We start from the raw sequence: 24,642 nt of genomic DNA, 5'->3' as shown, positions 1-24,642 counted from the left end.
ATGATGTCCTGAGGGCAAAAGAGAAAGTCCGTCCACTTTATCACCCCATGGAACCACCTACCTGTCTTCAGCTTCATTCTTGCTCTAGATATGTAACTACTAGACAATATTTTCCAAGAAATCCTGTAGTTTACATTTCTGGCATTTAGCAGACAATTTATTTCAGTTTATACAACTGAGGATTAAGGGGCCTTGCTCAGGGGCCCAGCAGTGGCAACGTGGTGGAGCTGGGATTCGAACTCATGATCTTCTGGTCAGTAGCCCAATACCTTAGATATAATAGATGCATAGTTCCCATATACACAGTATGCATATAGATGCATAGAGGATCAATGTTTTCTGTGCCTTTTACACACTAAAACAACTTACTAACATAACCTGTAAAGTCTTTGTACCCTAACTGCTACATCTTCTGTGCTTTTAGTATATATCTTATACATGACCTGGATTATACATGTGTAAATTAATACTTTAAATGACACACAAAGAATGGCCAAGAAATGATCCATTGGTTTAAACTGTGTACCTTAAATCATTACATGTACATTACATTCCCATTACACTAAAGGTGTGAAGGTGTCATTGTTATGTGTGATATTACTATGTGTTACATCATTTAATGTGAACCTAAAAGTGGCTATATGTTAGTTAAGATTTCATGAAGAATCGAACAATTGCAGTAGACCATTGTAGCCACAAGAGGGCGACAATAGTACCTTACATAATTCAGACTCACCGTATATAAAACAAAAAAAAACAATAAAATTATATGATAGGCTAATCTGTACAGTAATATATATATATATATATATATATATATATATATATATATATATATATATATATATATATATATATATATATTATTTTACATTCTCATATACAAACATAGTAGGGATTTGAATGTATATTATGAAACAAAAAAACACATCTAGGTAAAACTGACTTTATTCTAAAAATACAAACAGGTGTCACACGTAATAAACCTTCTGTTTGTGTAGCCTACGTAAACCACCACGGCTTGTTAACGTTAGTTAGTGGCGCAAACACAAGAGAAAGCGAAAGCATGAATTCTGCAGGAAATCCCCTGCTTATTTTTCCCTGAGTTAAAAACAAACTTTGCCAGTTTTCACCAACTTCATCAGGAGTGTGTGTCTGAGTTGATTACTGAGTAAAGGTAAGAAACGTATTAAAACTTTTAGCTTTTTTGTGTTTCTTAACAGAACAGTTTCCTTCAGCTTCAGAGTAAAAGCCAATAAAAACATCATCAGCTATACTTACTAGCATCTAGCTTGTTTTGCCTTTTCTATCTTTAGTTATGTGTTAAAGTGAATGTAGGCTATAATTATAACTTATTTATAAGCCAGTGTTGTACCTTGGGTGGAATATTTAAAAGTAGTAGCCCTCGAAAAGTTCTTTGTATAGTGGAGTATTTTTTACTTTGTAGGATTTACTTGATAAATGTTTTGGTTGGAACTTTTTCAAACAGGAAACAGTTTGTTGTCAGGCTCTAAGTTTTGTTCTTTAGTTTGTATGTTCTGAGAGATTTATTTCATGTCAATTTGTAGTCAAAGGAATAAGGCTGTCTTTATAGAATGCCTGTTGTAGTGTGACCATCATTTAGACTAAAGGTTGTGGAATTTTATAGTGTATAAAAGCATTACAGAAATCTGTATAGCCATTATGATAACAGAACTAAAACTTCTCCGCAGGCAAACAGTCCAGTAACAAAGGTTCTATTTGTATAATTGTAGTCAGATATTCATGTAGATAACATCACAAAGATAAAACACACATGTAACCTCAAGTGGCACCAATTTCCAGCAGATTTTAATCCGACACAACTAATAATAACTTCTTAACCAAATGGCTGATAAAACAAAATAACAACATTAATATACTATGTACTATTAATAATTAATGTGGCAAATTTTGCTATTCTTTTTGGGTTAGATGCAAATAACCAGTCAGTTCTTTATCTCCGTTCTTCCTTTTATTGCTCTTATAAGATTGTGGCCTCCATTTCACAGGTCACCTTTTTCTCTTTCTGTAGGTGCTGCCAAAAAGGATTGAAGTCATGAGCCATTCCACGACAAAGCCAAAGGTGATCTCTGCGCACCTTGTGGAACATTGAAGCATTTACTGCATGTTATTTTCAGTTTTTAAACCTATTAGGGAACTGAGTGATAGATTTAAACTAATAAGAGCTAGTTTAGTGCAACAAGCTGAAATGAGTGCTTAGCTTTTCCACTCAGTAAGATATACAGTATTAGTAAATTCTATGAGTCAACTCTATGAGTCAACTCTATGAGTCAACTATTTTGACTCATAAAATTGAACATGCCCCCTCCTCGAACCGCCACCTTATTGTGGTGGAGGGGTTTGCGTGCCTGAATGATCCTAGGAGCTATGTTGTCTGGGGCTTTCTGCCCCTGGTAGGGTCTCCCAAGGCAAACAGGTCCTGGGTGACAGGCCAGACCAAGAGCGGTTCAAATACCCCTTATGAGTGGTTTAAAAACAAGGTCCGTGACGTCGCCCGGTATGGCGCAACCGGGGCCCCACTCTGGAGCCAGGCCCGGGGTTGGGGCTCGCATGCGAGCGCCTTGGCCGGGTCTTACCCCACGGGGCCCGGCCGGGCTCAGCCCGAAGGAGCGACGTGGGGCCGATCTCCTGTGGGCCCACCACCTGCAGGAGGGACCGTAAGGGGCTGGTGCAATGTGGATTGGGTGGCAGTCGAAGGCGGGGGCCTTGGCGACCCAATCCCCGGACACGGAATCTGGCTCTGGGACATGGAATGTCACCTCGCTGGGGGGAAAGGAGCCTGAGCTGGTGCGGGAGGTTGAGAGATACCGACTAGAGATAGTTGGGCTCGCCTCCACACACAGCTTGGGCTCTGGAACCCAACTCCTTGAGAGAGGCTGGACTCTCTACTACTCTGGAGTTGCCCGCGGTATGTGGGCAGCGACAGTGGGTGGGGAGCTCCTGCCTCAGGTGGAGGAGTAAGTATCTTGGGGTCTTGTTCACGAGTGAGGGAAGGATGGGGCGGGAGATCGACAGTGGTGAAGAAGGAGCTGAGCCGCAAGGCGAAGCTCTCTATTTACCAGTCGATCTACGTTCCTACCCTCACCTATGGTCATGAGCTTTGGGTCATGACCGAAAGGACAAGATCCCGGATACAGGCGGCCGAAATGAGTTTCCTCCGCAAGGTGGCTGGGCGCTCCCTTAGAGACAAGGTGAGGAGCTCGGTCACCCGGGAGGAGCTCAGAGTAGAGCCGCTGCTCCTCCACTGAGAGGAGTCAGCTAAGGTGGCTCGGGCATCTGTTTCGGATGCCTCCTGGACGCCTCCCTGGGGAGGTGTTCCGGGCATGTCCAACCGGGAGGAGGCCCCGGGGAAGACCTAGGACACGCTGGAGGGACTATGTCTCTCGGCTGGCCTGGGAACGCCTCGGTATTCCCCCGGAAGAGCTGGAGGAAGTGTCTGGGGAGAAGGAAGTCTGGGCGTCCCTGCTTAGACTGCTGCCCCCGCGACCCGGCCCCGGATAAGCGGTTGAAAATGGATGGATGGATGGAAATTGAACATGCATGTTGTTTTTTTTGTTTGCCTAATTGAATTTTTTCAAATCATAAAAATGTAAAAATAAAGTAAAAATTAAAAAAAGAAAAAGTTGCAAAAATCATGTCATATTGGGTAAAATCTTGCCATAGAAGAATAAATAAACTTATTCTTGTATCTTATGAAAATAAGAATTGTTTATATATATTAAAATTAAGATAAAATTATTATATTGATTAATTATATAATACTGTATATACTTTATTTATTTGAATTTGAATGATATTAGCAAGGTTTTCTCTTACACTGATTAATATCGTCATCACACCCTCCCTTCCCTACCAGTGTCCAGCTTGTCATCAGGAAGTTGTCAAGAAATCGAATGGACAGTGTGTTGCGTGCCAATCGTGTTCTAAAGAGAAACGTCGCATCTTTCGCTTCTGCTGGGATTGCCAGAGAGAGTGGCCGAAGACAACTTCAGCATACAGCGCCTGCAATCAGCCAAACTGTGCTCTCCGGGCTGCTCTGCTCTCTGACAATCAGATCAGTGATCCCATCAGTTCAGCAAAAGGATGCCCTTATTTCAGGGCCTGTCCAAAATGCAATGCCCTCCTCACACATGACGCAAAAGGCTGCCCCAAAATTACTTGCCCTAAGTGCTTCACAAGATTCTGCTTTCGTTGTCTTCGCCCAAGGTGCATTCGCATAGACAATGAGTTGTTTGGACTGATCAATCGCACAGACTATGAGTTGCTTAGACTGAACATTCGACCACATTTTGAGTTGCTTAGACAGCAGGTCAACGATATTCAAGAATGTACTATAGTGGATAACAGTCAGAGTCTAATGGCACTTCGTTAGTAGAATCAGTCTGTAGGAGACAAAATCAAAATGTCTACCATACACATAAGTAAAATTTCACAAATGATCTACAGACACATATAAGCTTTACATATAAGTTGTTAGAACTCTGCAGGTGGGTCAGACTTCTGGATGAAGGTTGGGAACCTTTAAAACACAGCTTAGGTCATACTGTGCTTCTATTTGATCTCAAAATGATTTCACTGTCTTTCTTTGTGCAAACAAAAAATGTTTGGAATAATTCTGTAAAATGAATGTAAATGTAATCTATACATTAAAGAGAATTTATAGTTTTAAAGTATGGTCTCGTTTTTGTCATGTTTCATATATCAAGTCTCTTTTCAGAAGGCAGAAGAGCGATTGATGCTAATTATAGCATTTCTACAATGGCATTATTATTATTATTTTATTCACTAGACTATTTTTCAAGTCAATTTGACTTGGGAAAAAAACAGGTTTTATTATTTACTGACATTAAAAATAGTCAAAATGGTTTCAAAACAATCTCCTGGCTTTGAAATATACCAGCCTGTAATAATGCATCAACTTTTGTTTTTTTTTAACTAAAAAATGAGGTATTTTTGTATATTAATTAGGTTTATTAATTTTTTTTGCAAAACATATGTTAATATGTTGGAAACAATTTAGACAGAAAAGGTGAAAAATTAAAAGGCTGTCATATATACTTCATTTTTTATAAACAGTCAAAACAGACAAGGTCAACTTGACTCTGCGCTCCTAATTTGTATAGGGATTCAGGAAAAGACAATAGGAGGTGTGCAGGAGGGTTAATCATTTCATTTTACATTCTCATATACAAACATAGTAGGGGTTTGAATGTACATTATGAAACAAAAAAGCACATCTACGTAAAACTGACTTTATTCTAAAAAATACAATAAACATAATACACCTTCTGTTTGTGTAGCCTACGCAAACCATCACAGTTGGTTAACATTAGTCAGTGGTACAAACACAAGAGAAAGCGAAAGCATGAATTCTGCAGGAAAATCCCCTGCTTATTTTTCTCTGAGTTAAAAACAAACTTTGCCAGTTTTCACCAACTTCAGCAGAAGTGTGTGACATTAAATGTAAATGTAAAACAAACTTTGCCAGTTTTGACCAACTTCATCAGGAGTGTGTGTCTGAGTTGATTACTGAGTAAAGGTAAGAAACGTATTAAAACTTTTAGCTTTTTTTGTGTTTCTTAACAGAGCAGTTTCCTTCAGCTTCAGAGTAAAAGCCAATAAAAACATCATCAGCTATACTTACTAGCATCTAGCTTGTTTTGCCTTTTCTATCTTTAGTTATGTGTTAAAGTGAATGTTGGCTATAATTATAACTTATTTATAAGCCAGTATTGTACCTTGGGTGGAATATTTAAAAGTAGTAGCCTGCGAAAAGTTCTTTGTATAGTGGAGTATTTTTTACTTTGTAGGTTTTACTTGAGAAATGTTTTGATTGGAACTTTTTCAAACAGGAAACAGTTTGTTGTCAGGTTCTAAGTTTTGTTCTTTAGTTTCTATGTTCTGAGAGATTTATTTCATGTCAATTTTAGTCAAAGGAATAAGGCTGTCTTTATAGAATGACTGTTGTAGTGTGACCATCATTTAGAATAAAGGTTGTGGAATTTTATAGTGTATAAAAGCATTACAGAAATCTGTATAGCCATTATGATAACAGAACTAAAACTGCAGCTTCTCCGCAGGCAAACAGTCCAGTAACAAAGGTTCTATTTGTATAATTGTAGTCAGATATTCATGTAGATAACATCACAAAGATAAAACACACATGTAACCTCAAGTGGCACCAATTTCCAGCAGATTTAAATCTGACACAACTAATAATAACTTCTTAACCAAATGGCTGATAAAACAAAAGAACAAACATAATATACTATGTACTATTAATAATTAATGTGGCTACTTTTGCTATTACTTTTTGGGTTTGCTGCAAATAACCAGTCAGTTCTTTATCTCCGTTCTTCCTTTTATTGCTCTTATAAAATTGTGGCCTCCATTTTATTCCGCTTTCACACATCACCTTTTTCTCTTTCTGTAGGTGCTGCCAAAAAGGATTGAAGTCATGAGCCATTCCACGACAAAGTCAAAGGTGATCTCTGCGCACCCTGTGGAACATCGAAGCATTTATTGCATGTTATTTTCAGTTTTTAAACCTAGTAGGGAACTGAGTGATAGATTTAAACTAATAAGATTTAAACTAGTTTAGTGCAACATGCTGAAATGAGTGCTTAGCTTTTCCACTCAGTAAGATATACAGTATTAGTAAACTCACAGAGCAACTATTTTGACTCATAAAATTTAACATGCATGTTGTTGTTGTTGTTGTTTTTTTTTTGGCTAAATTAATTTTTTACAAATCATAAAAATATAAAAATAAAGTAATAAGTAAAAAAAAAGCTGTAAAAAGCTTGTCATATTGGGTAAAATCTTGCCATAGAAGAATAAATAAACTTATCTTATGAAAATAAGAATTATTTATATATATTAAAATTAAGATAAAATTATATTTATTAATTATATAATAAATACTTTATTTATTTGAATTTGAATGATATTAGAAAGGTTTTCTCTTACACTGATTAATATCGTCGTCACACCCTCCCTTCCCTACCAGTGTCCAGCTTGTCATCAGGAAGTTGTCAAGAAATCGGATGGACAGTGTGTTGCGTGCCAATTGTGTTCTAAAGTGAAACGTCGCGTCTTTCGCTTCTGCTGGGATTGCCAGAGAGAGTGGCCGAAGACAACTTCAACATACAGCGCCTGCAATCAGCCAAACTGTGCTCTCCGGGCTGCTCTGCTCTCTGACATACGGATCAGTGATCCCAACAGTTCAGCACAGGGATGCCCCTATTTCAGGGCCTGTCCAAATTGCAATGCCCTGCTCACACATGACGGAGAAGGCTGCCCCGAAATTGAGTGCCCTAAGTGTTCCACAGAATTCTGCTTTTGTTGTCTTCGCCCAACGTGCATTGATTTTGAGTCGATTGGACACGATTTCCACGATGATGAAGAATGTACTATAGTGGATAACAGTCAGAGTCTAATGGCACTTCGTTAGTAGAATCAGTCTGTAGGAGATAAAATCAAAATGTCTACCATACACATAAGTAAAATTTCACAAATGATCTACAGACACATATAAGCTTTACATATACTGTAAGTTGTTAGAATTCTGCAGGTGGGTCAGACTTCTGGATGAAGGTTGGGAACCTTTACAACACAGCTTAGGTCATACTGTGCTTCTATTTGATCTCAAAATGATTTCACTGTCTTTCTTTGTGCAAACAAAAAATGTTTGGAATAATTCTGTAAAATGAATGTAAATGTAATCTATACATTAAAGAGAATTTATAGTTTTAAAGTATGGTCTCGTTTTTGTCATGTTTCATATATCAAGTCTCTTTTCAGAAGACAGAAGAGCGATTGATGCTAATTATAGCATTTCTACAATGGCTTTATTATTATTTTATTCACTAGACTATTTGCTTTTTTGTAGAAAAACTGTGAAATGCATTTGCATATTTCACAATTTGCAATTGAATTTGTTTGCTTCAATGATTTATGTAATAAAACACTGTTAACTCTGCAACAAGGGTTTTTTTTAATATTGAAATGAATTCGAATAGTAAATCGTTTCAGTGATCAAAAATCAAACACACAATACGTCTTTCTTCTCGTCAGAAAAGCTGAAGGATGTAATAAACTGTTACTTGTTAGTTAATGTTATTTTACCATGTGAAAACATCACAAATATAGATTCATTTATTTATTTATATATTTATTTTAAAAATATTTATACAAAAATTAAAAAAAAAAAGGTCTACTAGAATTTTTGTGCATTCTCTCTCTCTCTCTCTCTCTCTCTCTCTCTCTCTCTCTCTCTCTCTCTCTCTCTCTCTCTCTCTTTTACAGTGTGTCTAAATTCAGAGTCAGGGTGACTAATTGTTTTTGCCTTTCCTTCTCTCTTTCTTTCTGCTGATGGCTTGTAAGAGGCTTGCGGGTTGAAGATTAGCATAGCACATCCCAAGCTGTCTAATCCTATTAGATGAACTGGACCATATCAGTCCTGAGACAGCGGGGCACTCATACACCCAGATCAACAGCCAGCGAGAAAGAAATGAGATAAAGGGAGATTTCCAGAGTTGTATTTGGCTTATGATTCTTCCATTAAAAAAATTCTTTAACCTTTATCCCCTCTTCCATCCCTCTTTTCGTCTGTACATTACTCATGTCACACCTAGTCCAGTGTCTCTGCCCTGAATGCTGATTCAAACAACAGGCTTCCATTGAAATGTTTATGAGCTAATCATTGAGATTTCTGAGATTTCTTGATTATATATAAACGTTTATAAAGAAGGCAAATTTGTTAGTCCACAAACCTAAAAATATTAAATTATTTGCTGAAAAAGATTCAATCAAAAGTTATGAGTATAACCCTGGACTATGACTATGGAATATGAACTGGGATTAAGAAAAAAGTTCTGTTTGAACCCACTAGATCAGGTCCATCATGTGCATGGGTTAAGGCAGTCTACAGAGATGTGTTTTCACAGAAAGTGGCATATTAGTCGGAGAAAAAGTCCACTAGCTTAGAGAATGCTGAGAATAAAGCTGATTCATAGTCACAAATGACTGGGATAGAGGGCTTTATGACTGTCTCCCAAACAGGAGCTGATAATGAGAATTTTATGTTTGCAATGGCATATTTTACAGACATCTACATAAGAGCTACAAAGATGATGTTTATTTGGATTATCTTACCAACAAGCTATAGATATACTTCAAAGTATGTGTTTCATCAGTCACTCATACACTTTATACACTATATACTTACACATACATATATATACTTATCATACACTATATACTTTAATGCCCGCTACTGATAAACACATCTCAAGCTTTACATACATGAGTTACAACTGTTTCTAAAAATATGAAGCTCCACCCCATTAGAACCGATTGGAATATGGATTCCATAATGTTCTCAAATCTTAATTTTTTTTTTTTTTTTTTACATTTTTGATGTTCAGACTATTTTTTCCAGATTATTTTGACACCAAGTTTTTGAAGATGTGCTAAAAAAAACTAGAAAGAAATTCCACCTAACAACCAAACTATCAAGAAGTTTAACATTAACTTGAACTGTCCCATTGAGCAATACATGGGTCTTATGAAATATTCCAAAAGTGTATAATACAGTATACGGTCACAGACAGACAGTGCACTCACATTCACATTCTATGAGAAAGGCAATGTGGATTAAACACTAAAGAAGGTCAAAAAGTCACCACTTGGACTGAGCTTTCATCCACCCCTCCTTTGTCCTCCACTTGTCCTCTCTCTCGTCATCTCTCCTTTTCTAAATCTGTCTATTCCTACTAAGAGCCAGGGCTCAGAGTAGCGTTTGCTCTACCTACTCTTCCGCAAAAGGCATCTCGGTTTGGGGAAAGACCAAAGTCCGACACGGCGCCTCAAACTTCAAGGAACCATAATTCTGTAATTTTGGACACCAATTAAAGGAATTCTGCTGTCTGGCAGATATTTTTGAAGAAATATACATTTCTTTGGAAATATATTTCCTAACCTTATTTGGAATAACATTTTTAAAGAAACTTCCTTCACTTATCTGATTTTTCAGTGCGATACGCATTTCTTTTTCACTGGAAAAACGGAGGACTCTTTAAACTCTGGCTTTCCCAAGGCTCCACGGTTCTGATGGAAGATTCACTGAAAAAGGCCTTCTTTTAGACACATCGTTAGAGGTAAGCATGTTCTTTGTTTCTCACTATTCTGAAATGATATGTCGATAAATTTAAAGTTTTAATCACTGTCACCTGTACAGTTACTGCTATTACTGCCATTACTTTTTGCTAATCAGCTTCAGCTTATTTTGTATAGCTTGCAACTAGCATTTTCGGCTAACTCTATTCGGGTATATTGCTAATTGGGTGAAGCGTTTCACATCAAAATTGTATTAAAATGGTATTAATCTTGTGTTAATATTTCCACCAAGATGCTCATTCTTGTGGTTTGATGTTTTTATCTATGATAGGCATTAATGATATTATGTAATTACTTCTGTTAGCAAGCGTTAGCTGTCATCTCAAATGTTGAATCATTAAGTTTTTAAAGTCAAACCTAATTTCTATTGTATGCTGCTAGTCAGATTTGGCTTGCACATTGTACTCATTTCCAGCCTTGCTAATCAAAGATGATTTTTTGTAATTAAAACAAGCAGACAATTAACATGCTTTAAAAAGAAGAAATATATAAATTGAAAGATCTGATTCATCATTTATCATGTCCATGGTACTCATAACGTGCATAATAGAACTAGTAGTTCCATAAAATGCCTATGCCAATCACACAGTGAGATCTTAGTTCAGTTTCAATTTTCATCAACTTGAATAGCATAACCAGTGACGCCATTAAACCTATGTATTAAGATTTGGACAGACACCAAGAACACCAAGAATCAAGGCATGAACCAAGGCATGACAAAGGAAGAAAGGAAGAACCAGAGAAAGTCAGTTAATAATAAAGAGCCAAGAGATTAAAGATTTTATTCCTCCATTCATTGACCCAGGGCTAATAATTCCCAGTCCTGATAATTAGCTTGCCAGACACACAGGGGTAAATAAGTACATAACCTGCCACAGAGGCACTGTACTGTACATTGACTAACCTGATTAATCTTGAGAATCTCCAACCAAACAGACCATACAGACTATATATTTAGCATGATTTTTGTAATTGAATTCTGTAAGTGGCAGGATAATGTAAATGTTTGTAATTTATCTACATGTCTCTTACTTTTTTCCTTTCCTTTGCCTGACATCGCTGTTATGATATAACACATACTGTACGTCAGGTCCCCTAAAAACACCTCTCTGTTTTCCCTGAATCATTACAGGAAAAACAAAATGACTGTCCATAGAGACCCTAACTTCCTCTGGCAGTCTCACCATCCACGATGGCATGCAAAACCTTACAGAGAATGGAGGAGAAAACATGACATAGAGGACCAACTCACTAGTACACATGAGCCCCTATCTACAAACTGTTTATTATACACAATGCATAGGCATTGGTGGCGGGGGAATTGGTTTCTTCTGCCTCTGCTCATAGTCTGTTATTTTCCCTGTGAGGCTTGGGGTGTCACTTTCAAGATTGCACTGGTGGGACCTTGGACATGTGACCCCATGTACTCTAAAGCCCTGCCTGATGTGGCGGCTAGATTAGCTATGACGCGCATCAATAAAGACCCCTACCTCAGTAAAGGATACTGGTATGATTACACCATGATCAATGAGGACTGCCAGACTTCCAGGGCTTTGGCCCGATTCATTGAGTTGGAAGGGTATGGCTCTGTTTTTCTTGGGCCAGCCAACCCGGGCTACTGCACCTCCGCTGCTCTACTGGCCAAGAACTGGAATGCAGGCATCCTGTCTTGGGCATGTCTGAAAGCCAACATGGACGATGGGACATACCCTACATTCCTTCGACCTCTGCCACTTTCGTCTCGGGTGCTGTTTGCTGTGCTTCGATTCTTTCACTGGGCACATGTAGCCATTCTGTCAGAGGAAAATGACATATGGGAGGCAACTGGACAAGAACTTGCTGCATCACTGCGAACCCTTGGCCTACCCATCAGTACTGTTGTTACCATGGAGATGGATGAAGATGCACCCCGGAAAGCTCTAGAGAAAATCAGAGAGGCAGATCGTGTGAGAGGTGTGTTTGTAACAGAGAAACACATATAACAATTTGTATTGATACACATTTGTGATATTCCTGGGATTTTTATCTCCTTTAACTTACTTCAGATAATCGAATGTGTCTGATTTGGCACTGCAACCCAGTATAAATCTACACAGCAAATGAAAATTAGGTCTTGAATTATCATAATAAAGAAGTAAAAAAAGCTGCAGAGGATCCATCAGTTGTTTTGATTCTAATTCCCCAAATAATATCTCTATTCATATTAAACAATGCATTGTTTGTTTGCAGTGATCATCATGTGCATGCACTCTGTTCTTATGGGTGGAGAGGCTCAATACAAGTTGCTGACTATGGCAATGCATATGCGCATGATTGATCGTGGTTACATATTCATCCCATATGACACCCTACTCTATGCGCTTCCATATAAAAATGTGACCTATTCGGTACTGGCTAATAATACCCAACTGCGACGGGCATACGATGGAGTCCTCACCATCACCATGGACCAAGGAGAGCAGAACTTCTATGAAGCCTTCAAAGAAGCTCAGGACAGCTATGAGATCCGCAGCAGTGCTGAGCCTGAACAAGTGAGATTTGGGGGGTGGGGTTTAAGGGTTTTACAAACCCTTTAAGGGTTCTCTCAGAGAGACAGAAAAAATTTTTATGGTTCCAAATTGACTCTAGTCAATTAAATCTAAATTCATTGCAGCTCTCATTTTTCAATACTTCCAACATATTCCAACATACAGGGCTGGCAAGTGTCATGCATTGAGAGTGACAGTCACGCATTTTGGTCTTTTATCACGCTCTCTCGCCACACATCGTATTTCTCATGCAGAAAAATATTTTTTGACTATTTATCATATATTTAATATGCCGCACCGCTGTCTCTATGGAACCGGGCAGGAATCAAGCGCGTCTCAGTTCTTAGTCGAGCCTGACACTTATCAGCCAATCAAAAAAAAGAGGCTACACAATAGCAAATCAGAAAATAGCACTATCTGGGTAAGATTTAATGCAACAACCAATGAAAAAAAACATTCATTAGAGAGGATACTTTCAACGGTCGGTTTGAACAAAACCTCAACACGAAACAGCTTGTCTCTGGACTGGACATTGTCCTCAATCATGACCCTAAAAGTGGCTGGGCTTGAGCCGAACTGTTTTAAATTGGCTCTGTACATGTCCCTTGCACAATGACAATAAAGTTGAATCTAATCTAATCTAATCTAATCTAATCTAATCTAATCTAATCTAATCTAATCTAATCTGAATGTTCAAAAATCCATATAACTGATTAAATGTTTTGATGTAGCATAAGAGTTTTCCTCTTTCCTTTCAAGGTCTCTCCATTCTTTGGCACCATCTACAACATGCTGTACTACATAGCCATGGCAAATGAAAAGAGTAGGTTGGCAGGAGGAGGCCGTCGGGTGACAGGTGAGGCTCTGGCTCAGAACAAAGGAGGTTTTGAGTTCACAGGCTTCAATCAACCCATTTCGGCAGGCAGCAATGGCGAGGGCATGCAAGCACGCTATGTGGTGTTGGACACAGATGGCACCGGTGCCACCCTCCATCGGACACACGTCCTGGAGGCACCACACACATACGGGAAATTTGGTGCACTCAAATACATGGGGAAATCCATCCACTTTGCAGGTGCCTCCCCCAGCACTGACCCTAACTGCTGGTTCAGCAGCTACGTGGCCTGCAGCGGTGGTAAAACAGGCCACACTGGCCTATTCCTTTGTATTTTTTCATGTTAAAAATGTTTGCGATATAAAAACAAGAGCTAAAAACATTTTAAAGATTTAACAAATATGGCATCATTTTTATTACCTTCATTGTCTTATTCTTATTTTAGTTACTTCTTTATTATATTTATTTGTTGCAGCAATTTCAAAGCTTTACTTGCTCCTTCCTTTTTTGGACAGGAATGGATGGCGTGACCTTCTTTTTCCTTTGCCTCCTTTTCTGTGCTTTAATTACTGCAAGTATTTTCCTCTACCACATGAAGTAAGAGCCTTTTCTGTGGTTACTTTTTCAGTTCTATTTGGATTCTACTACTGACAGGGCAGATATTGCCCATGCACTCTGAAAAACACTTTGTTTTCATGTTACATGTGCATCCTGAGTTTCAAATATTTTTTTATAGTTATATATTTTGCTTTATACACGTTTGTGTTTTTTTTTGTTTTTTCGGTCTATGTAGGATAACTGGACAACTGGGTGTGTTGGGAGGGGGAGGTATTTCAGCCCCCACTAAGATAGTGCTCACACTGGATGACCTGGTCTTTATAAACACACAACTGAGCAAGAGGGTCAATAATAATAATAATAAATAAATAAATAATAATAATTTCTAATAATAAACTTGTCTATCAGTCAGAAATATATATCTCTGATGAACTTTTTTTTATCCGTCTAAAGAAGCTTAATGAAGACAGTATGATGAAGTCTCAGTTAGATGAGAAAACGGCTCGTCACTCTGTCTCAGGACGAAGCTATTTCACATCAACTCCTGAAATCTCCAATGTGGCTGTGTTTGAGGTGTGTAAAAGTGAATCGAGTTTTAATAACTTTTTTAATTAAAGTGTGTGTTGTCTATGGTGTTAAGTCTGTGTGTTGTTTGTATGTTGTGTGTTGACAGGGTGACTGGGTATGGTTGAAAAAATGCCAAAATGGAGAAAATGTCACAGAGATCAGTGAGACCACACAAGCTATCTTCATTAAGGTAAGGGATAAAGAACAAGCTACAAAGAACATTGCTGACAACTGACAGCAGTGATACGTGAAGTCAAAGAGAGGCTTAATGGATGGGAAAAGCAAGTGGTGAGAGAATGAGTGATAATTGTAGAAGGCTTACATATCTCTCTCTGCATCAGCAGCTAAGGGATATGCGTCAGGAGAACTTAAACCCGTTCCTGGGCCTGTTTCTGGACTCTGGGATATTTGGCATTGTGACTGAACACTGCACAAGAGGAAGCCTGGAGGACCTACTTAGCAACGAAGAAATGAGACTTGACTGGATGTTCAAATCCTCCTTGCTTATGGACCTGGTCAGGGTAAGACAGACACACATAGAGATATATCATAAAAAATTTATCACTATTACTCAAGATGTATCATAAAATGTCACTGTTATTTGGTGCAAGGCAGTCTCTCTCTCTCTCTCTCTCTCTCTCTCTCTCTCTCTCTCTCTCTCTCTCTCGGTTTCATCCATTTAAAAAAATTGCTGTCAACTAAAAATAGATATATAGTTAATTTGGTTTCAAAGTAATTTTAGTAATTCACTAAAATGATTTTGTTTAAGAAATATATATCTCACCTAGTGAGGTAAGTTTTTGTCACCTACTGAGATAAGTTTTTGTCACCTACTGAGGTAAATTTTTGTCACCTACTGAGGTAAATTTTTGTCACCTACTGAGGTAAATTTTTGTCACCTACTGAGGTAAGTTTTTGTCACCTACTGAGGTAAATTTTTGTCACCTACTGAGGTAAATTTTTGTCACCCACTGAGGTAAATTTTTGTCACCTACTGAGGTAAACTTTTGTCACCTACTGAGGTAAGTTTTTGTCACCTACTGAGGTAAGTTAGCAAGACTAGCTAGCACACAGCAATTTAGCTTCTGTAGTGCCGTAAAGTAGTTACCTTTCACGTCACTTCGTATAAGACACTTACTGTTAATTATAAGTGCATAAACTTGATATTCATACATGTACTAAGCTTTTGTGTTTTAAATTGTGTATTTTAACATAGTGATGTTTCGTACTCGAACGAATCGACTTAGTGAACTTCGTCTATTAGTAGAACGACTCTTTCATATTAGCAGTTTTTTCCTGTAGAAGATGGCATTTGTGTTTGCCTTTCAGGGCAGTTCAAACAAAATGATACCTTAATAGTAGCAGTATCATCACTGCGAGAAATCCATAGTAAATGCGGAGTCAATTCGTCAGTCGGCTGTTCGAGAGGATAGTCCAACAAAAAAACGTCTCTTATTATCATTTTTAACACTTATCTCTGTTTTGTCCTTGGTCTTTTATCCCTCATTGTCTTTCAGGGACTGAAGCATCTGCATAATAGGGGTATCATTCATGGGCGTCTAAAATCTCGGAACTGTGTGGTGGATGGCCGGTTTGTTCTAAAGGTGACAGATTATGGTTTAAACAAAATCATGAGCTCCCTAAACATCTCCCAGGATGACAGCAAGCCAGAGGGTAAGAATTGGATGCGTGGATACATGCCGGAAAGTGTTGACCTCATGCTATTCACACCTTTTGAAATGAAAATTTAAAAAAAAATCTTGACTAAAGTCATGTAAACTTTACAAGTTGCATATTCTTATTATGAGTTCGGAACATCGATTGTGATTCGTGATCCATATTAATGAGAAGTATGATCTGCACCATAACTTACTCAACATGTTAATCAAGGAAATTAGATGGAGATTTATGCTGTAATGATAAGTGATGATGGATAAGAAGTGATGGAATAAACATGCAGAATGACTTTGCAAAATGTATTCACAAGTCAGATGTTGCACTTTATTTATCTGCAGATCAGTTGTGGACAGCCCCAGAGCTCTTAAGAAACATGAACCTGAAGAATAAGGGCACATACAAGGGCGACGTCTACAGCTTTGCCATTATCATGCAAGAGGTCATCTCACGCTCTGCCCCTTTCTGCATGCTGGACATGCCTGCGAAAGGTTGCACGCATGCAATTTTTACATTCACTAAAATATTATAGATTGTTTCATTTTATGTTGTATAGCAGTTCTAACAATGTATCTTGTACCAAAATATCTTCATGGTATGCATGTGGGACGTTCCACAGTAGCGTCTGAAATGTAAAATGCAAATATGGTTATCGTGTGTGCAGAGATCATAGATATGGTACGCAGTCCTCCTCCTCTTTGCCGACCCTCTGTATCAGTGGACGAGGCTCCGCTGGAGGTCATTCAGATCATGAAGCAGGCCTGGAGTGAAGATCCAGAGCTGAGACCCTCGTTCGAGGAGATCTTCAAACAGGTGCAATTACAAACAAACGTTTGCAGAGACGAGCGTATATTACAGTATAGAAACTATATTTTCAGACAGGTTAACGTGATTTTTTCTACTGCCACAGTTTAAGACTATCAGTAAAGGAAGAAAGACCAACATCATTGACTCTATGCTGCGCATGCTGGAGCAATACTCCACCAATCTGGAAGACTTGATCCGTGAAAGAACAGAGGAACTGGAAGTTGAGAGACAGAAGACAGATGCACTTGTGGCCCAGATGCTGCCCAAGTCAGTCACTTTCACACATAGATAAACAAGAACCCACCTACACTGGACCCTTTCACTGTAAATTAATTTTATTTCTCTCTGACTGCAAACAGATCTGTTGCTCTGGCTCTGAAGAAAGGGAAGCCAGTGACACCAGAGCATTTTTCAGAGGCAACGTTGTACTTCAGCGACATTGTTGGGTTCACCACCATCTCAGCCCTGAGTGAACCCATCGAAGTGGTGGACCTTCTAAATGACCTCTATACCCTTTTTGACTCTATCATTGGCATGCACGATGTCTACAAGGTATTGTTAATTAAACCAAGACCTGATTTTTATTCTTATAACTCATTAAATAAACTTAGGCGTATAATATCGGATATATTTACAGCAGAGGTGGGAGTAAGTCACACATGTGCAAGTCACAAGTGTCTCAAGTCACGAATGTCAAGTCAAAGTCAAGTCGAGTCTTTTTTTAATATTTGTCAAGCAAGTCTCAAGTCTCAAATTTGCGACTTAAGTCTGGCTCGAGTCAAGTCGAGTCCCCCATCTCTGAGTCATTTAACTCGAGTCCGAGTCAAGTCTCAAGTCATGAATGTCAAGTCAAAGTCAAGTCGAGTCTTTTTTAATATTTGTCAAGCAAGTCTCGAATCTCAAATATGCGACTTAAGTCTGACTCGAGTCAAGTCATATGACTCAAGTCCCCTATCTCTGATTTACAGTATGCGTACTCACTGGACTTATTTATATTTTTGTAAAAATTAAATGTGTAAGTCTTTTTTGTTGGCTTTTGACATTTGAAAATGTGACATGAAAGAAATACATCATATAATATAGAATATACTGTATATCTACAAAGCAGGTTTTGGAAGACACTTTATAAACTTGCTAAAGGGTCAGAAGGGGTGGGATTAGACGTATGTTGGAACTGTGTAGCCGAAAAATGCATAACATATATCGTCGCTGTCAGACGGAATCCTTGTATCTCCAAAACCGTTATTTTTCAGGAAATTAAAAAAACGCGTACCTTATCTGCAGTGCACAGGGTTTAGTCCGCGTTGCAGTGGATTGTCTTGCGCTAAATTCCTGTCCTCAGACGAGCACCAGAACTAGTGGGGGTCAAGATTTTTTTTCTTTGAGCCCAGTGTTTTGAAGACATTTACCTCAGAAGACGTGTTGATTCGTTGCGACTCTTCTTGAGGGGAAATATGCCGCAAAGCTCTCCCGCGGAGTGAGGAAGAGGTGGACAGTTGAAGTGTCCAATGGAGTTATGAGATTTGCGCTCAAGCTATTTTCAAGACTTTAAATTGGTTAATAACTTGTAAAAATAACAGACCCACATGGGGACTGACCAATAGCATCGATATGTGAAAAAATATGAAATTGACCAAATTTGGACATACGAGGTTTCCGCCCGACAGCGACAATATGCATAATTAAATGTATCTGTGTGTTTGAGAGTAGCGTCGTGTTCATCATCACTAAATGCTTTTTGAATTGACAGGTCGAGACCATCGGTGACGCGTACATGGTGGCATCAGGGGTTCCCACCCGCAACGGCAACCGGCACGCAGCCGAGATGGCCAGCATGTCCCTAGACATCCTGTCCTGCATTGGCACATTCAAAATGAGACACATGCCTAGCGTCAAAGTCAAAATTCGCATTGGTCTCCACTCTGGTTAGCCACTTTTTTTTTTCATACACAAACCAAGAGACGTAAAGCGTTTGCTACTTCATGCAAACAATTCCATTCATAAAAAATTCAAAACATGATGTAAGACAACCAATGTCTCTTGGGAATTTAAGGGATTAAATACTGGACTTGAAATGCATTCGAGACATTTTAGGAGTTAAGTATATATCCATTTTAGGATATTGGATGTTGCTGTCAGAAGTTTGTGCTGGCAGTGTATCCTATCATTAAACCTTTACAAAACTAAGAACTTAAAAAAAACCTCTCAAAACTCTGCATCCTTTGATGGATAGGCATTTGGAGTGAGTCGCCATTTCTGGGTGATATCCAATTAGATTCCTCATCCTATTAGGCACCAGCTCCCCATCCCTGAGTCTATTACTGCAATGCCATTAAAGCAAAGTCGCCTGTTCTCAAGTGAATCACTTAAAACTGGCTGTAAATATTGTTAATAAGATTTTTTACAGCTTGTATTATTGCTGACGGTGTCGATTTTTTTATTTTTTGTGGATTGTTATGTGTGCTATAGGTCCAGTAGTAGCCGGAGTAGTGGGGCTGACAATGCCTAGATATTGTCTGTTCGGTGATACAGTCAACACAGCGTCTCGAATGGAATCCACAGGGTTGCGTGAGTACTCTAAGCTATACGACATCAAACTCGTTGTAAACGGTGTGTGTGGTGATTTGTTGTGACTCCAGTAAAAAAAAAAACTGCAATGGAATATATTTAAACTAAGGACCATTTGACTGCACTTTCTTGTGTGTAAATGTCTACAGACTGAAGTGCTTGTGTGTGTTGGGTGTGTGTGTGTGGGGGTGTTTTGTGACAGGCTTAGTGAGCTTAAGCTGTAGAGCACATTGTAAGCTTTTAAGGCTATCAGCCGAATTAGAAAGAAAATTCTGCTTTAGTAGAAAAGTAAAGTAGTGTCCTCACACAACATGTTCTCTATTCTTTCTCTTCCTGAACCTGTCAGGCCTTGGAGCAAAGACACACACACACACACACACACACACACACACTCACACTGTTCTTTTTGTCTTGCACTCACAAATTAAGGTTATTATCATGGCCACATTATATGTTGTTTTTTTCAAAATTGTTCAATATACTAATTTTTAACCATTTTTGATGTCAATCTTTTTACTTTTTAGGTTTATATATATAAACATTATATACAGAATTATAGGTCTCTTAATTAACTTGTAGGTGACGTCTGCACGCTCACACATTCGATAGTCGTGACAATTACAGTCAGACAAATTCTGCTTCCACTTTCATTAAGAATTACTAAAGTAAACCCAAACAAAGAAGACAGGCATTTCTTAAAATGACAAACACAGCAGGCAATCAGTGATCATGCATGAACTAGGACAAGCAAGGTCGATAAGTTGTAAACAAAGCAAATGGTTTAGAGTCCCAACCAAAATGCTGGTGCAGAAAAGGTGGAAAGGAAATTCAAGGTTTTTTAAGAAATGTGTGTGATTGTAAGCAGGTTTTGATTGTCATCTGACGTAAAGGATTAGCTGAGGATCATGGGAATCGGCAGGTGACAGGAACATGACAGAGAAGTCGCTTATTATTTCTTTAATCACACCTTCGTATTTGAGTCTTAACAAAATATGGTTGCAAGGAAAATTAACAAAAGGAAGGAATGAGTGGTCCCTGTTTACTGACACAGCACTTAGATACATGAATGTGACAGACCACGTTACATGTTAAGACACTGCTGACTTCTAATCTGAGGCCTTTATAAATCTTGTTGAATGTTAAATCCTGCAGCTTACAGAATACATGTCAACCAGAGCACAGTTGACATCCTCAGAGAGCTCAAGCTCGGATACCAGATAAATTCGAGGGGCAAAACGGAACTTAAGGTAAAACCTACAACCACTCATTCACACATCATATCCTGTAACTCATATACTATTTAACATATCATTATATACCAAAAAACCTAATTTTGTATACAGATAACTTGCAGTATATTATATCACAGTGCTGCTGAACTCTCTAATCTGATTGGTCAGAAGGTGTTCAATATTTTCAAAAGGTTCATATTAAATACACTCTTTGTAATGCATTATTGTTTTTATAGTAACAAGTGGGACCTCTTAAAGACTTCCAACAAATGGATTTTAAAGTGTGCTATTTAACAGGAAAAAACACAAGATTCTTTATATAGTAAAATTTTGTGTAACATTTATGGAAAGACTCGCCAGTGTCAGCAGTTGATGCTATAATGTAAACTTATAACTGCTACATTGACGTTTAAATGCAGCTGTAAACGGATAAAAAGTATGTTTTGTGGGTCATCTGTGAACAACGCACTTCTTTCATTACATCTAATATAACACATTATCTCTTGTGATAAGGGTAAAGGAGTCGAGGAGACATTTTGGTTAGTAGGGAGGGACGGATTCACCAAGCCCCTGCCTATACCACCAGATCTCACACCTGGGTGAGGGTCACATCTCTTATCAAACGACACCTTTATCAATTATAGTTCCTGTTAGAGTAATATAAGTCTGTGTTATACAGGGCGAGTAACCATGGCATCAGCTTGGAGGAGATTCCTACAGACAGAAGGCAGCGCTTCCTGGACCGGCAAAAGATGATGGGTTAAAGAAGGACCTTAAGGAATATGCAAGTAAATTACTTTATTTGATAATAATAATAATAATAATAATAATAATAATAATAATAATAATAACAATAATAATAAATTCTAGCAAGAGTGTAAATAAGAAATAGAGGGAAGTTTAACATTATTAAAAAAAGTCATTTGAGAGCACATGTATCCATTGAACTCCTGTTCTGCAGCGCCCCCTGTCGGATTACAACAGGCTCACACAAGTGCTTTTGTTGCACTGTCTGCATTTCTGATCTCTTCTAATGACTCAAAATGTTGGGTCAAAATAATATTTACTGACTTTCTGAAAATTGTATGCTGAAAAATGGTATATGTAATATATATTATATAATGGTTTATATGTCTGATTAGTATCGAATTAACTACTGAATTATTGTGAAGGCGTAGACTTGTGGTCACCCAGATCAGTTGTGTTAGTAAATAAAAATTACACCTGAAATAATCGTTATGATTTAAAATAATACATTATTTAACAATTAGCTTATACATTTTGCACCACTTTAATTTAATATCAAATACAGGTTCGTTTAATATCACATACAAAGGCTAACATAGCTTAAAAGATTTTTAATAATTGGATTGAAGCAGAAGACGACTTACAGTAGATTAGTGATGTGTGATTTGTGATTGAGACAGCTTTTCTAGGTTCTGGGATCCGACTCACATTTCGAAAAAGCTGTTTATTTTGGAAATGAGGACAAGACAAAAAGGAAACTGTGATGCTCTGAGTGAAAACTGTCTTTTCTCAGCATGTGCCTTATTACAGTACACAATAATATTCATGCAAGAAGGATTGGTGTAGTTTAGTCAGTGCAAATATATGGAAAATGCAACTCACCCAACAAAAGACATACGATATAAGATGATTTATAAAACACTATAACCGGTATATGAATGTTCATCTGCACTCTTGTTCCTTTGTTGCCATGCAGGCAGTGATGCTGATCTTCCTCCACCAGCTGTGACCGGACCTCTGGCATTCAGCAACAGATTCAGGCATAATTCAGCATGGGGTGGGACAAAAGAAGATGCCCTGGGGATTATTCACTTACCCCAATACTCTTATCTGATGCTCCCAAAACACATATAAGGGGCTGGATTTATTTTTTCCAATGATGTCAAACCCCCTCAGCCTCTCAATATGAACCATTGCCATTCTACTACACATTAAAACCAGTACTTAGCCAATACATTAAATGTACTTTGTTTGTAGTCAGTGCTTCAATCAAATTTACCCTTGTAAGCAAAATATAGTTTTTTTTTGTTTTTTTTAATTATTTGCACTAAATCTTAAAAGATAGAGTAGCATAAATGGTTAAGGTGAAGCCAAAGGAACTTTAATTTTTTCATTCTGGATTTCTACAAAGTACACTGTGTTTATTATGGAGAGATTCCTGTGTAATGACACATATCGAGAGTTACGGTTGGCCGAGATCGAATTTGGATAAAAAGTTTTGTCAAACAGCCGAGCGAACAGGACAAAATTCTCTCAAATCCTTTGACACTTCACACTTCTAGGTTTTCTGTTCAAACTCCAGAGATCTTTTGTACTTCTTTCTTCACCCCAAAGTTAAGACGAAGAAGTTGTTGAGCCTCACAGAAAATCTTATCACACACACTTGCTGACATTTTTATCACCCAGCATTGAGTACATGAATTGTGACGTATAATCCCATTTTATTATCATAACCAAGACTGAATGTACTGTACATCCACTCCATAATGAAGCACAACACGAAAATCTGATATATGGAACTGGGGAAAATTTGCAAACGCGTACTTGGACCTTGCTATCGTGTCAACTGCAGTTCTACTGGACTCCAGAATCAGCTGACATGTCTCTGTGCACTGAACTTTACTGTTCCTTCAGTTCTGAAGTAGGCCATGTTTTTTTTTTTTTTTACTAAAGAGTTATGTTAATGTATACTGTAGGTACTCTTAAATTGAAAATCTGAGAAATGGTTGTGTAAATAAAATTGATTTTAGCAGGAAAGAATGCTTTCTCATATATATATACTTATTTTAATGTAATTGTTTTTAGATGCATCATTATCACTGAACAATCCCCCTCATACACCCCCCAATTACTAATTATATAAGCCTATTTAAAATGTATTGCTTCATAATCAGGGTTTGTACTGTATAGAGGGAGACGTGAATCTACCGTGTTGTTTTAATGCTAAATATTTAAAATGTACGTTAATTAGGTTGTATGTTTAGCTAACTTTATACCATCCACCAAGCTGGTGCCCCCAAGGCAAATGACCCCCTTTATTTAAGCTTTTAATTCTTTATTATTCATTTTCTTAATAATCCAAATAATGGTTATAATATTTATTTTAAGGTTTAGAAGTAATCCCTAACTATACTGCTAACTTTTGCATCATTTAAGTTGGCATTATAAAAAAGGTCTAAACAGTGCTTATGATTTCTATAACAATATATTTTATTATAAACTATAATAAAAAATATATATATATTTATTGTCGTTCAGTCACAAAAGGAAAACTAAACTTTCGATCAGAAAGCAAAGAGGTTTATCCAAGACATCTTTTGATGATATTTATTGCCTTTATAATGATGTCACAAGTTTATTTACATAGCCAATATATTAATAATTCTATTTAATAAGCTAATAAAATCCCAGGATGAAATGGGGTTATTTAATCCGTCTGATTGTTTACATGGTCTTTATTTAGGTAAAAGTTTTTATAATTAAAAAAATAAAAAAGTATAAAAAATAAAAAAAATACAATAAACTATAAATTTGCATCCCATCATTCTGGAACTGTATTTTCGACAACCACGATGACGTTTCCACCTCGGCATGCGGTCATTTGCCTAGAACTAGGACACAGAAG

The 24,642-nt window shown here is 37.7% G+C and overlaps 2 protein-coding genes across 4 annotated transcripts; both read left to right on the top strand.

Moving 5' to 3' along the window:
- The first annotated feature begins 5,405 nt into the window (after positions 1-5,405).
- LOC132841218 (E3 ubiquitin-protein ligase ARIH2-like) lies at positions 5,406-7,798 on the top strand. Its single transcript, XM_060863495.1, has 3 exons — positions 5,406-5,581; positions 6,476-6,526; positions 7,052-7,798. The coding sequence occupies exons 2-3, from the start codon at positions 6,500-6,502 to the stop codon at positions 7,493-7,495; spliced, it is 471 nt and encodes a 156-aa protein (XP_060719478.1). The 5' UTR covers positions 5,406-5,581; positions 6,476-6,499; the 3' UTR covers positions 7,496-7,798.
- Positions 7,799-9,965: 2,167 nt separating this feature from the next.
- Positions 9,966-23,658, top strand: gucy2d (guanylate cyclase 2D, retinal). Of its 3 annotated transcripts, none has more exons than XM_060863378.1 (20): positions 9,966-10,202; positions 11,354-12,174; positions 12,451-12,752; positions 13,509-13,884; positions 14,100-14,181; positions 14,378-14,486; positions 14,596-14,715; positions 14,816-14,899; positions 15,054-15,230; positions 16,227-16,383; positions 16,725-16,874; positions 17,048-17,196; positions 17,294-17,457; positions 17,550-17,742; positions 18,941-19,115; positions 19,660-19,758; positions 20,911-21,005; positions 21,504-21,589; positions 21,670-21,778; positions 22,718-23,658. In XM_060863378.1, exons 2-19 carry the CDS (start codon positions 11,364-11,366, stop codon positions 21,752-21,754), a joined length of 3,414 nt encoding a protein of 1,137 aa, XP_060719361.1. In that variant the 5' UTR covers positions 9,966-10,202; positions 11,354-11,363; the 3' UTR covers positions 21,755-21,778; positions 22,718-23,658. The 3 variants fall into 3 exon arrangements, with proteins under 3 accessions (XP_060719361.1, XP_060719359.1, XP_060719360.1); XM_060863376.1 differs by having other exon boundaries at positions 22,714-23,658; XM_060863377.1 differs by lacking the exon at positions 9,966-10,202 and having other exon boundaries at positions 11,350-12,174; positions 22,714-23,658.
- Positions 23,659-24,642: the final 984 nt, after the last annotated feature.

This window comes from Tachysurus vachellii, chromosome 26, assembly GCF_030014155.1.
Source record: "Tachysurus vachellii isolate PV-2020 chromosome 26, HZAU_Pvac_v1, whole genome shotgun sequence".
Classification (NCBI taxonomy): domain Eukaryota; kingdom Metazoa; phylum Chordata; class Actinopteri; order Siluriformes; family Bagridae; genus Tachysurus; species Tachysurus vachellii.
The sequence above is the reverse complement of the archived record's forward strand: the minus strand, read 5'-3'. Positions and strand labels throughout refer to the sequence as shown.